The sequence below is a fragment of the Archocentrus centrarchus genome, chromosome 24, assembly GCF_007364275.1.
Source record: "Archocentrus centrarchus isolate MPI-CPG fArcCen1 chromosome 24, fArcCen1, whole genome shotgun sequence".
Lineage (NCBI taxonomy): Eukaryota > Metazoa > Chordata > Actinopteri > Cichliformes > Cichlidae > Archocentrus > Archocentrus centrarchus.
The window spans coordinates 15413100-15428669 of record NC_044369.1 but is presented as its reverse complement, the minus strand read 5'-3'; the positions used below and the strand labels follow the sequence as shown (position 1 = coordinate 15428669).

The following is a 15570-nucleotide window of genomic DNA, read 5'->3' as shown; positions in this document are numbered from 1 at the left end:
AATTCCAACTTTAATGCACATCGATTATGTTCTGAATCATCGTGGCCTATTATCCCTGATGAGGTATCGACTGAGGAAAAGCCTCTCCGCTTAAACACACACATTCAGACACACAACCGCCTTCTGCTCTGCTTCAACACATTAATATATCTTCACTAAAAGTTTATTATTTATTAGGTAGTCAAGGCCTTCTACCATGTCCAAACTGCACTGAGCCTCTAAAATTCAGCTGCATTCTCCAATATCAATCCAATGATTAGTTTTCCTCTTCCTAAACTCTGGCTTCCTGAAACATTTTTAGTTTTACTCTCTTGGCATTATATAAAGAAACATTAAAGAACACCTAATATAATAAAAATAAGCTTATGTACTATAAAACTCCTCTTGTGTTTATAGGCTATTATGACAGATTTTTTTTCTTGTTTTAATAATATGAGCACAAGGGGTTACAGGAAAGACAGGTGGCACTCAATTGTATAGTGTCAGACAAACCATCCATCAAATACAGCATCAGAGTGATGGCTTTAATGCTGTCGTGCAGCAATCAGTGTGACAATAAGTTTTTGTTAATGGGAAAGAAGAGATTAAACAGTGTTTGTACAAGAGGAAAATGAGAGAGAGCATTTCTCTGTGTGTGTGTGTGTGTGGGGGGGGGGGGGGGTCACAGCTGTTATATATGTACCGGTAGCTAATTTTCAGCGTGCTGTGTGCCTCCGCTAGGTTGTCATCTTTCATCTGAACGGACTGGTACTGGCAGAGGAAGTGCTGCTGTGTAAGCACAGTGTGTTTATGAGTGTGTGCGCAACACAGCAGTTATAGATTTATTTTATATACAGAATGTGTTCCTGTGTGCGCACCTGTGCTCATATGGGCAGACACACTACAGGTATGTGCTGCCATTCGTGTGTAGAGTTCTGTTTCCATGTTTAAATTGACAGACTCAGCAGAACTGGTGCTATGTAAACACCCCCCCACACGGCGGCCCACAGAGACATTCAACCACTGGGCCATTTCACTGCTGACAATAACACTAACCATTCACAATGTGCACACATAGCTGCTGCTGATAAAATAAACCATTTGACAATTACAAAAATTCAGATTCATTAATAAAATATCTAATACAGAATCACTTGTATTGCAGATCCTTAATGAAGCCTTGTGTAAATATAGAAATAACGTCCTAGCATGTGAAGAAGGCTGAAAAATAGCATGAAACATGAAAGGTTATTGCTACCTTTACTGCAAACATCTTCCCGTATATTACAGTCATATATGTCGTATATGCTATTGTAACAATCCAGGCAGAAGACGTCCCACTTTATATGTGCTTCAGTGTTAGTTTGACCAAACCACAAATCAAAAGACGTGCAGGTGAGCCAAAAGCATTACCAGCTACCAAACAGGTATGTTACTGCTCTGAGTTGTCTTGCTGTTAGTATAGTGTATTCTCTGGGCTCTATCCCAAATTCCTTATTTTCACGGTGTGCGCTGACACACACACACACACACACACACACACACACACACACACACACACACACACACACACACACACACACACACACACACACACACACACACACACGTATGGCTAGAAATTAATATTTAAACTCAAACAATACACATTTTTTTCATGTTGTGCTGAGATTTCCTTGTTTGCTGAGAAACACACTGCAACATCTTTTTTAAAGCTTGCAGTTTGATGTGTTAAAGCCACAAGTGTATGCATTTAAAATACACGTAAACACAGGCTACGTTTAAAATTGAATTTCTGTCTTTGTAACAGAGTAAGACTTTTTTTTTTTTGTTTGTTTTATAGCTTGCTGGTAGAAGGTACTAAACGTCAAGTTTAGGGATAAATCCTTTACCCCTTAAATAGAACTGGGATGCAGGTAAGTGTTAGTGGGTTGTTAGTGACGGGCTGGAGGTGAGCAGCTCACTTGCCCAAAGCAAACCAGAAGGGGAGTGGAAAGTGAGAGGAGAGAGAAGGCTGCAAGCCATTACAATGGGGAGCAGATGCTCTGGTGGGGGTGGAAAAAGGACAAGGGAGAAGTTCTTACCTCTGGGGGAGTAAGGGAGGGAGGAGGGGTTTCAGAGAGGACTCTTATAAGGCTCTTGGGACACACAAGATAAGGCATTTCCAGCTGCACAGAGTTAGATAAAGATTCAGAAAAGAATGTAAAGCAAAGGTAGAGAAGACTGAAGACCGTGGGAGCCAGATCCCAAAGAGGGATTTCTGAAATTTTCTTGGAGACTGACACATAATTCTACTGCGCTGTCACCATCATTTTTACTGTTAAAATATTTCTTTACTGTCTTCATGTGGCTTTCCATAGCATTATCGCTTAAATCAAAATTGAAAGTTGCTATAATTAAACCAAAAAAGCTATCCAAGCTATAAATGGACTGTAGATAAGTTCCTATAAATATAGATTGTGGTATAAGGAAAGAATACTGTACTGTCTGCTGTCCTACCTCTTGCGCATTAGCCATTGTTGCTACTGCACTAACAACAGTAACAAGCCATTAAACCTGAAACAGCTGCACTAGCTTGCAACAAGCCGTAAGAACAACAGAAGGAGCTGTAGTGTTATGAGGCAGGTGGCTGAAATATGTGTTGAGTTAAAGGTGCAGATGTCTTCTATAAATCTACAGGAGTTTGACAGAAATTATATTGGAAATCAGCGGTTTTTCATACTGGTTCCCTAAAGCAAAGCATCCGAAGAGTTACAGCTCTCTAGCATGTATGCAACAGTGACTGCAATGTCATTTCAGAGTTCTTATATTTACTCACGAGGACTTAAACTTCCTGTGAACCTGCTCAAAACAGTCATTAATCTGCGGCTGGTGAGCAAAAAAGTGTAGGCTAGCATTTGAGTACATTTTCAGTGGATATATAAAATTTATACTTCAGGTTTTTTAAAAACTATAAATATATCAAGTCATTTAAAGCATACTTCTCAAATCCTGTAAAAAAAAAAAAAAGAAAAAAAAAGGAGCCATTCCAGGCCCACTCAGAGAGCATGAACAAATGCTAGAACTGCCCACTATTAAATCAACAGACACCCACTGATGGGAGCCATGTGACAATTTCAAAAACAAAAAGCAAAAACATTTATTTCTGCTTAAAGAGAAGTATTTAAAATTGGAGGAAGGAAAAAAAAAATTCATATATTTCTACCGGAGTCATGAGTGCTTTAATAAGACAGGAATAGTAGAGGAAGAGCAAAGGGGATTCAGATGCTAGAGATCTCAATGCCTAGTGGACCCAAACACTGATCTCAAAGAGAAATACAAATGGTTTCTGTCTCTCTCTCTCTATTCCTTTTCTTCTCATTCGGTGGGACTTTCACCCTCTGCTTCCTCTGACTAGCTCAGCACATAGTCTGCTGCTAATCCACTGAGGCTAACACAGAGGCTAATGAGATTAGGACATTGCAGGTTTCTTCCCCTCCTCTGTGCTGCTTTTCACAGTTTGGTAAATGTGGTTTCAGTCCAATGATTTGTGATGTGACGTATGAAAAATGAAGTATGAAGATAGTTTGGAAATGAATAAGATGAAATACAGTGCTGTAAAAAAGTATTTTCCCCTGCCCAATTCTTTTTTTTTTTTTTTTTTTTTTTACATATTTGTCACACTTACATGTTTCAGATTCAATTCAGTTTAATTTTATTTATATAGTGCCAAATCATAACAAACAGTCACCTCAAGGCACTTGATTATCAAACTTTAATATTAGACAAAGATAACTCGAGTAAATGCGGTTTTTAAATTATGATTTCATTTACTGAGGGGAAAAAAAAAAAAAAAAAGCTATCCAAAGCTACCTGGCCCCGTGTAAAAAAATAATTGCCCCCTAAACCTAATAACTGGCTGTGCCACCCTTGGCAGTAAGAGCTGCAATCAAGCATTTGTGATAACTGGCAGTAAGTCTTTCACATCACTGTGGAGGAATTTTGGCCCACTCTTCTCTGCAGAATTGTTTTAATTCAGCCACATTGGAGGGTTTTCCAGCATGAATGGCCTGTTTAAGATGATGCCAAAGCAGTTCCTTAAATGCTGTTCTGGGTTATTTTGTGACCTCCCTGGATGAATTGTCGATGGGCTATTGGAGTACTTTTGGTAGGTCGGCTGCTTTAGATTACTGCATGATGTGTTGCTTTGTGAGATCTTTGAGCCTTCTGCACTTTGTCACACAGGTTCTGTGAATGCGATTTCTCGAGTCATCAGTGTCTGGCAGTAATGAGGCCTGGGTGTGGCTAGTGAAAGTGAACTCAGCTTTCCAAAAAAATTTTAGTTAATCACAGTTAATTCATGATTCAAGAAGGGATGGAAATTACATTTCCAGCTAGGTTTGGAAAGCCGTTTTCCCTTAATAAATGAAATCATCAATTAAAAACCGCATTTTGTATTTACTCTGGTTATTTTTGACTAATATTAAAATCTGTGAGTGACTAATACCAAAAAAAAAAAAAAAAAAGAGGCAAATACCTTTTCACAGCACTGTTTATAATAAAGTGCAGTAATTCCACTTTTTCTGGTTAAACATTTATCTGATAAAAGAAAATAATATGTTATTATCACACTTTACCTCTGTGTTCAGTTTTCAGACAGTTTTTAAGCTTTCAGGCCATTTCTATGTTGCTAATTTTAATTTCTTCAGCTTGCACATACTGTTTCCACTTTTTACACTAACGTGAATGTGTTTCACTTGTAATGAACTTCTTTGAATTTTAATTCTTTCATTTAACTTCTTCTTTATTGCTTCATTGATCACTCTTAATAACAACCCTAACAAAGGGGAGTCTATTCTAGCACTGACATTTTGAAAAAAGGAAACATCAAGGTTGTTTAAGAAACTGACCATTTAGTTCAATAACTATCAGCAATGTCACTGAAAAGGAGACCTATTATTTAAGATTCATGTTTGATGCTAATATTCCTTTCCTTATTCTGGTCACTTGTCCTTGTTGTTACTTTGCTCGAGGAGTTATTCAGTCTCAGCCTTCAATATCCTGAGCTGTATGCGATTCCTTTCATTTCTTTGTGGTCTATGAAGGAATGTAGAAAGGACCTAAACTCAGTCTCTATTTGAAAGCTACACCAATTCAGAATACCCAGCATCCAGTCTATGTAATCGAAAGTCTTCTGTTTAAATAGTATCTGTGACAGCAAACTTCTAAATGACTGTTTACTAACTTTCTGTGTGGATTATGGTTCACTCACACTAGAGTAAAAATAGGATGGCAACCTTGTTGTAACGAGGAATAATTGGTGGTTGCCTGGTGACCATGTTGAATTTTTTTTTGCATTTGGGGAGTTGTGGTGACCACTTTAGATCGCATGGCCTCCCACAGCACAGGTCGCCTTGTGCAATTAACCTCCAAACAATCGCGGTCTGACTCAGACTGACTGCAGTCACTCTCAGGCAGATTGGTGAAGGTTTGCAAGCAGCTGCCATTGAATTTATAAACACATTGCTGATATGTCACAATCAATCTGAGGCAGTCTGTTTGCAATAGGGGACTCGACTTGCATGGTTGTCTGCTGGTTCCATTCTGGTTTCCTATATCAAAGCAAGAATCTTGATGAACAAAGTCGCTTTGAAGACAGCAACTGACTCCAAGTGGTTGCAGACCTTGTCCCCATCTTTGAAGAGGCAATGAAATCATAGACTCATTGCACATGCTCGCATAATTTATTGCAAGTTCTGTTTTAAAAAAGAAACAAGTTTAAGTTTTTTTTTTCTTTACAGTATAACCGTATCTGCTGTTCCAGGTGCGTTTATTTAAAATAATGGTGTTCACACCAGTTGGCCAATCAGAAACATGCTCAGGTCTAAAGCCGTCCATTTCTCACAAGAAAAGCAATTTCTGTGTATAGTGTTATGTTTCTAAATGTATTTTTGCAGCACTGAAGCCAGTTTTAGCCTTATTCTCTAAGCTGCACTTGCAGTTTTAAATGATGTAAAAAACCAAATAAAAAATTAAAGCCGCAAGCGGCGATGAGCGGGCCCTCGCACCCGGCGCGCGTCGACCCCTGGCGCGCTCCAGCCGAGCCGCGCGTCGACCCGTGGCACGCACCAGCCGAACCGCGCTCGGAGGTTCTCGCAGACGAGAGAGTAGCTGGCTCACCCGGCTGCTGACGGCTCAGCAGGCTAGCCGTACTCCGCGTCGATCGTGTCCCGCTTCCACTAGGTGGCGTCGGTGAGTGCCCACTAATTAATATGTCACAATGCTCTATGTAATGCCTGCAGCCATCAATGAAACTGTAATGACCATAGGATGATGAGTATCAGTGTCCTACTGATTTCCTGTTGCCACTAGGTGGCGTTATGAGTGTGAAACAAAGCTGATAGAGGGGTGTGTCCAGTCTCCCTTACCCTCCCATTAAGCCTGTGAAGTTCGAGGCAGATCGGACAATGTATGTCAGAGATGTAACAATTTGGTGCACTGTGGTATATGAGTAAAATCCCACATTTAGAGGGTTGCTACGGCAACACCGTTCAATATTCTACAAAACCATGAATATCTTTTGATGGGCTACTTGTGTAGATGATCTGGAGCCATTTTGGTGTGACTGGATGAAAAGCTGTAGTAGAAGATGATTCAAATAGCAGGCCTGAAAAATGTGAAAAGTGCTGCAAAAATGACACCTTAATTAGAACATGTCAGGCTTCCTGTTGGATTTCGGCTATCGGTCCAAGAGACTTTTTTGTGCGTCTTAGGATGTTACTTCAGCATGCACGATTTCAGGTACACAGACCAAGCACTGCCCTGGGGCTGATGTTTAGAACCTATCTGGGCCTGAAATGGAAAAAAAGTCCAAATTCAGAGGGTTGCTACGGCAACACCGTTCAATATTCTACAAAACCATGAATATCTGTTGATGGGCTACTTGTGTGGATGATCTGGAGCCATTTTGGTCTCACTGGGTCAAATGCCCTAGGAGGAGTTGAGGCAAAAAGGCCTGAAAAAGGCGAAAAATGCTGCAAAAATGAAACTTTAAAGTGAACGTGGCTGACTTCCTGTTGGGTTTCGGCTATCGGTCCAAGAGACTTTTTTGTAGATGTTAGCATCTTACATCAGCAGGCACATTTTCAGATACACAGAGAAAGCACAGCCCAGGGGCTGATGTTTAGAATATCTGTGAATTTGAAATTGAAAAAAGTCCAAATTCAGAGGGTTGCCATGGAAACACCGTTCAATATTCTACAAAACCATGAATAACTTTTGATGGGCTACTTGTGTAGATGATCTGGAGCCAATTTGGTGTCAGTGGGTGAAATGCCCTAGGACAAGTTCGTTCAAATAGCAGGCGTGGAAATCGCAAAAATTGACACCTTCAATTGAAGATGGCCGACTTCCTGTAGGGTTTGGGGTATGGGTCCAAGAGACTTTTTTGTACGTCTTAGTATGTTACATGAGCCTGTACATTTTCATACATGTAGATAAAACGTTGCTCCGGGGCTACTCAAAAAACTTGCTATTTTAAGATATTCCGAGCTGCCACTAGGCGGCGCTCTACCGTTTATGGACTTTTTGCATATGAGTGTGTTCAGGACAGGGTGCTTATCACACCACTGAAGTTTGAGCCAGATTGGGCAAGTTGGGTTTGAGTTACAGCCATTTTTGTGTTCATGGCGAATCATCGAACTTTGCCGTCCCATAAGGGTCACGCCCATTTGTCAAAAACTCACAGTTTTGAAAACACAGTAAGTCCAACTTCTTAAGGCTTTCCAGGTGAAATTTGAGATGGTTCTGCTAAACCACCTTGGAGCTGGACCTCCAAGTGTAAAATATGACATTTCCTGTTCCCACTAGGTGGCGCTGCGACTGATATTAAATATTGTCATATGTATGTGTTCAGGGGGGCACCCTCATCCTACTGGAGAAGTTTGATGCACATTGGATCATGTAGGTATGAATGAGAGGCAATCAAAATTTCATGGCGAATGATCAAAGTTCAAAGGGGCATAAGGACCCCTCCCCCTTGGCAAAAACTCACCATTTTCGAGATTTAGATTCCCCTGGGGGTGTAGGTTAGACAAACCAAATATGAAGATGATAACGTCTAAAACCTCTGAGTTATTAGGAAAAGTGTGAGGGCTGCAAATCGCCAAATTTGCATAATTAATTCAAAATGGCGGACTTCCTGTTGGGTTTAGGGCATGGCTCCAAGAGGATTTTTTGTGCGCCTGGACATGATATACATGTGTATGAAGTTTCATTCATGTACGTGAAACACAGCGGTGGGGCTCCAGTTTAGGGGGCGCTAGCGAGCCATTTGGGCGCGCCCTTGCCCGAGCCCATTAAAATACTTAAATTTTCACCAGGTGTGACGCATGTGCCAAGTTTCATGAGTTTTTGAATATGATAAAGCCCCCAAAAAGCCAATTCATTTGCCTGAATAATAAAAATAATAATAATAATTAAAACCGCAAGCGGTGATATCGGGCCCTCGCACTCCGCGCGCGTCGACCTGTGGCGCTCGTCGACCCGTGCTGCACTCGGAGGTTTTGTGATCGTGATGGGTCTCTAGAAAGTTGAATTCTTTTATAGGAAAAGGTATCTTTTGCTCTCGGCATAGACGCAATGGAATATTTGGGGGTGTGGTCACGGCTCCAGCATGCAAAATAGGGCATGGGTCTGATTGACTTTTTTGATGGGCTGTTTGTCTAGATGATGTGGAGCCAATTTGGTCTCACTGGGTGAAATGCCCTAGGAGGAGTTCATTCAAATAGCAGGCCTGAAAATGGCAAAAATTGACACTTTCAATTGAAGATGCTGGACTTCCTGTAGGGTTTGGAGTATGGCTCCAAGAGACTTTTTTGTATGTCTTAGGATGTTACATGAGTGTGCAAAATTTCAGAGCTGTAGATAAAATGTAACTCAGGGGCTAGCTAAAAAACATGGTATATTATGATATTTAAAGCTGCCAGTAGGGGGCGCTCTAACGTTTATGGACTTTATGCATGTCAATGTGTTCAGGGCAGGAGGCTTATCAAATAGATGAGGATTTTGTAAGGAATGGTGAAAGATATTTCATGTATTTCAGAGCAAAACTAATTCTGTGGACGGTCATACAAATTTTCATTTGCTTCTGTAGGGGGCGCTATTGCGCCTACAGTCTTGAATCTGTAGTTATGGATTCAGCCTGGGTGTGTACATGAGTGATTAAATTTTCAGCCTGATCAGACAAAGCATGTGCGAACAAGTGCACAAAAAATTTTGGTGGTGAGGGAGAAAAACGAAGGCCAAATTTAATGGGCTGGTGTGACAAGGCCGTTTAATATTTTTTAAAGATTTCCACAATAATTGATGGGCTACTTGTGTAGATGATCTGGAGCCAATTTGGTGTCAGTGGGTGAAATGCCCTAGGACGAGTTCGTTCAAATAGCAGGCGTGGAAATCGCAAAAATTGACACCTTCAATTGAAGATGGCCGACTTCCTGTAGGGTTTGGGGTAGGGGTCCAAGAGACTTTTTTGTACGTCTTAGGATGTTACATGAGCCTGTACATTTTCATACATGTAGATAAAACGTAGCTCCGGGGCTACTCAAAAAACATGCTATTTTAAGATATTCCGAGCTGCCACTAGGCGGCGCTCTAACGTTTATGGACTTTATGCATATGAATGTGTTCAGGGCAGCATGCTTATCACACCACTGAAGTTTGAGCCAGATTGAGCAAGTTGGCTTTGAGTTACAGCCATTTTTGTGTTCATGGCGAATCATCGAACTTTGCCGTCCCATAAGGGTCACGCCCTTTTGTCAAAAAGTCACAGTTTTAAAAACACAGTAAGTCCAAGTTCTTAAGGCTTTCCAGGTGAAATTTGAGATGGTTCTGCTAAACCACCTTGGAGCTGGACCTCCAAGTGTAAAATATGACATTTCCTGTTCCCACTAGGTGGCGCTGCGACTGATATTAAATATTGTCATATGTATGTGTTCAGGGGGGCACCCTCATCCTACTGGAGAAGTTTGATGCACATTGGATCATGTAGGTATGAATGAGAGGCAATCAAATTTTCATGGCGAATGATCAAAGTTCAAAGGGGCATAAGGACCCCTCCCCCTTGGCAAAAACTCACCATTTTCGAGATTTAGATTCCCCTGGGGGTGTAGGTTAGACAAACCAAATATGAAGATGATAACGTCTAAAACCTCTGAGTTATTAGAAAAAGTGTGAGGGCTGCAAATCGCCAAATTTGCATAATTAATTCAAAATGGCGGACTTCCTGTTGGGTTTAGGGCATGGCTCCAAGAGGATTTTTTGTGCGCCTGGACATGATATACATGTGTATGAAGTTTCATTCATGTACGTGAAACACAGCGGTGGGGCTCCAGTTTAGGGGGCGCTAGCGAGCCATTTGGGCGCGCCCTTGCCCGAGCCCATTAAAATACTTAAATTTTCACCAGGTGTGACGCATGTGCAAAGTTTCATGAGTTTTTGAATATGATAAAGCCCCCAAAAAGCCAATTCATTTGCCTGAATAATAATAATAATAATAATAAAAAAAAAAAAAAAAAAATAATAATAATAAACGAAGCAATTACAATAGGGCCTTCGCACAGTTCGTGCTCGGGCCCTAAATATATAATTCAAACTGTTAGGTGGGCGTACTTACAAAGATTTTATAAGGCCAATGAATAGCTTATAAGGGTTGAGTGCTTTCTATGTTAGGATAAATTATCTATAGATAAGATAAGTAGATAGATAATAGAATAATTGTTTGCAGCTTGTAAGGAGGAAAAAATAAAAACAATAAATAAATAAAGTTCCCATATAAAACTGATGCTCATAAGTGAAGGCCAAACATTTTAGAAGATCTCTAAAAGCTCTAGAGAACTTCTTACTATCTACACACAGCCCAAAATTATGGTCTGTTCCACGAGCCACCTCTGTAACCCTGAAAACCCAGGGTTAAACCTGAAGCTACCCTGCTAATCCCCAAGTCCTGCTTCGTAGCACGGGCATCTGGAATCCTGCCTGTCATGGCAAAAAATGTTTTGGCAGCCAATCTTGGAGTCACGATGACAGGGAGGTGGTGTGGCCTCACAGCCCCCAAAACCGCAGCTGCAAAGTATCATTGTCCATGGAAATTTCTTTTTTATGCATTTGAGTATGCATTTATTCCTGTGTGTATCTGTTTTTGCATGTGTGTGCATGTGTGTGTGTCCTAATAGAAAAAAAATGCTATTATCAGAAAAAAATAATTAGAAGTTGAGGAGCAAAGGGCTCTGCAATCTTCTGAATTTTCTTGTGAAATTATAAGATGGAGTACCAATAGTAAACATAATTACAGCTACAAATGCACAAGCGCACACACACACTGAACACCATGACTGAGAGGCCCATTAAGATGATGCGGCAGAGCCACTCAATCAGCAAAGTGATGAAGTGTAAAAGGTATCAAAGATCTACACCCCGAATTTATGTGTATACATGTGAGTGTGTGCAGAGCTCTCTTTTCTCTATCCTTCATCTTTTCAATGAGTGATTCTGCATACTTCCAGCACACCCACACACACTTATCTGAGCCATGTTTGTCCTGTTCCTCAATCTGACCATTTATCCAGCAGGATGGTTACACAAACCACCAAATATGTTTGTGTAATACCTCCATTCCTACATATATCCAGTTCTCCCTGTGAATGTCTTTAAGGCCTTTCCATGGGGTCTGTCTAAGTGCCAATGCGGTGAGAAGGAAACGAACATGGCTTTACAAGCTGAGCCCACCCGGAGCTTTAATTAGAAGGAAATCATTGGAATGAGCTCTGGCTGCAAGCGGTCATATCAACCTAACCCTCTGGAGCAAATAAGGTCTACCTACTCTTACATGTTGTAGCTCTCTGTTTCATTTACTGCTTAGAAAAAAAAAATGTGCACGCAGACTACCAAACAACCACAAATATCACTAGAGTTCCTCTTACTCTCTCAATCCTCCAACTAATTCTCAGCAAAACTTTGTCCTCTCTGCGTCATTCCCACAATCATTAAAAACCTCATAACCAGCAAATTATATCCTCGGTGTTCACATAAATGCTCAGTGGAAAATCTCTCCTTACTCCTCAGCGACATGATTGTAATGAGCTTTGATTGACTGCGAGAGGGCAAAATGGGGAGCATGCACTGCTTCCCACGCAGGAAAATGCAAGCTGGTGCTGATTAGAACTCCTGGTGCTGAGGGTGGGAAACCCCTCAGTTTGAGTGGGGGTGGGGGGTGGTCATAACTCAGCACTTGGCGGGGGAGCTGGACTCACCAAACCTACTTAATTTAATTTGTCTGTGTAAATTAAATACATAACATAAATAAATAATATCAGTTTGCAAATGCTTATAGATATTCCTCATGAGGCTACGGGTGACTGTTTATTTGTGCAGAGGAAGAGACATGATGCACAATGCAGGGGTAACTGAAGACCAGATGCTCCCATTAATTAGATGTAATGATCACACAAGCAATAACTAAGAGGGTTGACAGAGGCAGGAATTTATAATCTATGAGTGGTGACTAATTGACTCATTTGGATGTGTGATATGAAGCCAGACCTCTGAATCTATTAGTGAATCACCCTGTCAGTTTATTCAAATAGGACAGATCAATCTGTATCTGTGAAGCCTCTTCACTCTTCGCCTTCATGTGTTTCTGCTTGGTAACCTGCACATGCTACTGCTCATCATAAACACCTCCGGCAGCACACTTGTAAACTGCTGTGTGAAAAAGTAAAAATGAAGCAAATTCTCAGTGCTTTTAATCCTTCTGGACTTACCTTCTGTTTCCGCCTCTCCTTCCTCTTGTCCTCTGTGTCCTGAAGCATCTTTTCTCTCCACAGGTCAAAGAAATACGATGGATTGGTGTAGAACTTTAGACCTTCCTTTCCATCATCTCTGTAGATGAGCAAAAGAAACCGAGGAATCTGATTACATTGTGGTTGAAATTCTTCATTAGCAACTTTGAAATTAAAGTCCACGTTTTCTCCTCTAAAACCAAACTGCAGTATATAACCTTTCATTTAAATAAAAAAAAGAAACACGGGTCCATTGTTGCATAAGCATCTACTGCAGCTAATTTTATTTTCATTTTCAATAAATCTGCTCATTACTAACTGGATTACACATTTGATCAATTAAAACAAGATGACACTTTCTAATGTTTTGTTTCCCCTCATGTAACTTTAAAACAACACGAGTCTAATTAAAGCTGAATATTCTAACATTTAAGCAGCTAAAAGACAAAACTGTTTTGGCATCCTCTCTGTGACCCAAATATCAAAATACTTGCAGATTTTATTTTTATGCCTACTGAATAATTGTTTCAGCGCTTCACAGTGTAGGCTGGCAAGAGGAGGAGGAGGCAACAAAAAGTCATTATTGTGATTTCTTTGCTATTTTTTTGTTTTATAAAGAGTTTCTTTAAATGCAGGAGCTGCGGAAGTTGGACGTCACTGAAAATGGAGAGCGGGGGGGGGGGGGTGGGGGGGGGGGGGGTGAAAGAGGAGGGTTATGTTTGTCGACTCCTGCTCCTGCCTGTCTTTGTCTCAGTTTCTCACAACAAGAATATCTGTTTAGCATTTGTCATGAGTAATAACTAATGGAGTGTGTTATCAATCATTCATATTCAATTCTGACTCTCGTTCTGAATTCCTCAGTGACATTACAGAAGCCTTCGTGGCTGCTGGTCACTGTGGGAGATCAGTGCTGTGATTACAGGGAGGGAAATGAAACGAGTCTTCTGACAGATGCAGGTAGTTATCGCATAACATCATTTCCTCTTGACAAGGAAGTTATCATACACAGATGCCCCCAACATGCTGCTTGGAAATCCTGTTTCATATCAGTATGGGGTTCGACTAATTTACCCTGCTTATGTCTCTCACTTCGAAATTCCAAATATCTTTAACAAATGTTTAAATCATCAGTCCAAAATATTTAAAATATCTGCACGCTGGCAGTAAACCTCAGGAAAAAGCCGGGCTCAGCACGGATGTCAGCTGAGGCCATTCAGCACTTCTAACTTGAACCTATGAGAAGTTGCCTTCACCCACTGTTGCCCATGCCTAGGGAGTCAATTATTTGGCAATGTCACAGATAAGAGCAAGAACACAGAACATGAAAAAGCAAAGCTTCAGAAGGCAAGAGGGGAAAGTTTAATGATATGCAACACAACAAAGGGAAGAAAATAGAATTCAACAACGGGATAAGGCAAGGATGAAGAGCGAGCTTTGGTAGTGCGCGCTGCAGGTACTCTTTGAGAGTTTGAGTAAATTATTATGCCTGGTATTTTTTTTTGTGTAGTTGAGGCGTATGCTTATGTTGTGTATGAGAAAGAGAAGATGTGTTCAAGGTGGATTTAAGCATGAGGAAGTATCCTAGGGAGCCTTGCAGTGCTGTGTCTAGGAGTGGAGAGGAAGGAAGAAAGGGAGAGGAAAAAAGTAAAGGGGGGGGGGGCAGAAGAGGATTAGAAGCAAAGGAGAAGGAAGGGCAAGAGGAGGAGTGAGAAATTTAACAGCAAAGCAACCCAAAAGATCAAAATATGGCTAGATTTAATGAATTAATCAGAAGAGTGAAATCACAATCTTAATCATCCAGCCAGTGCTGATGACACACACACACACACACACACAGACACACACACAGACACACACACAGCTCCAAATGAAAACTGAAGGGGATGTAAATTAAAATTCAGTTGGATTACGGTCATTAAAATGAGCAGAACAAGCTGCATTTCAACCTCTTTTAATCCAGTGATTTTTTTTTGGGTCCCACTTCATTTTAATAGCACTTGTCCCCTTAGGAAGGGTCAAGAAACACTCGTATTGAGATTTTAGACTGACGTGTTAGATAGCACACGTCATCATCATCATCATCATCAACAAAACACCAAATAAAGGAATATATTTTGGAAGAATGGTTTCCATCTCTAAAGCAGAGTTTCAGAGACTTGCAGAACCAATGCCAAGGCACTGATTCCAGAAGGCATGCAACATATGGTGGCCCAACGCTTTACTAAAACATGTAAAAGTTTTTTTTTTTTTTATTAGCTGTCCATCTGTATATGCGCCTCTCTCTCACAGGGGCACACTATCACAGAAACTGTTCTCCATATAATGGTAGGTAACTAAATAACTACTGGGCCATGTGCTCAAGGCTGCCCCATCAGTACCTGGAGAGAAGTTATTTTGTCAAACATTAGCAGTTAATCTGTCCAAATAATAAATGAAAATTTGTTTTCAGCTAGTATGAATGGACTGGTTCTTACATAGTGCTTTTCTACTCTATATGAGAACTTTATACAGCATGTCTTCATTCACCAACTCACACACCCATTCATCCAAGCACTTTTTTCCACATCTAAGTACTTTCTATATAACATTTGCACACATATTCATGATGAATGCATCGGGAGCAACTCGGGGTTCAGTACCTTGCCCAAGGTACTTGGGCATGCATACTGAAGCAGCCAGTACTTGAACCACCAACCTTCCAGTCAGTAGAAGACGTGCTCTACTGCTTGAGCCACAGCCACCCCGTGCAAAGCGAGCACTTAGTGAGTGAGGC

The 15570-nt window shown here is 40.8% G+C and overlaps 1 protein-coding gene across 2 annotated transcripts in view; it reads right to left on the bottom strand.

Annotated features, from left to right (window-relative positions):
- Nucleotides 1-15570, bottom strand: part of wasf1 (WASP family member 1) — a 70494-nt gene that overhangs the window by 11091 nt on the left and 43833 nt on the right. The window contains exons 5-6 of one of the 2 annotated variants that reach the window (XM_030721148.1): nucleotides 12780-12897; nucleotides 2064-2147 (exon numbers count right to left, since the gene is read on the bottom strand). In XM_030721148.1, coding sequence (XP_030577008.1) covers nucleotides 2064-2147; nucleotides 12780-12897 — 202 coding nt within the window. The remainder of the gene's footprint in view (nucleotides 1-2063; nucleotides 2148-12779; nucleotides 12898-15570) is intronic. The other variant, XM_030721147.1, reaches the window with a different exon arrangement.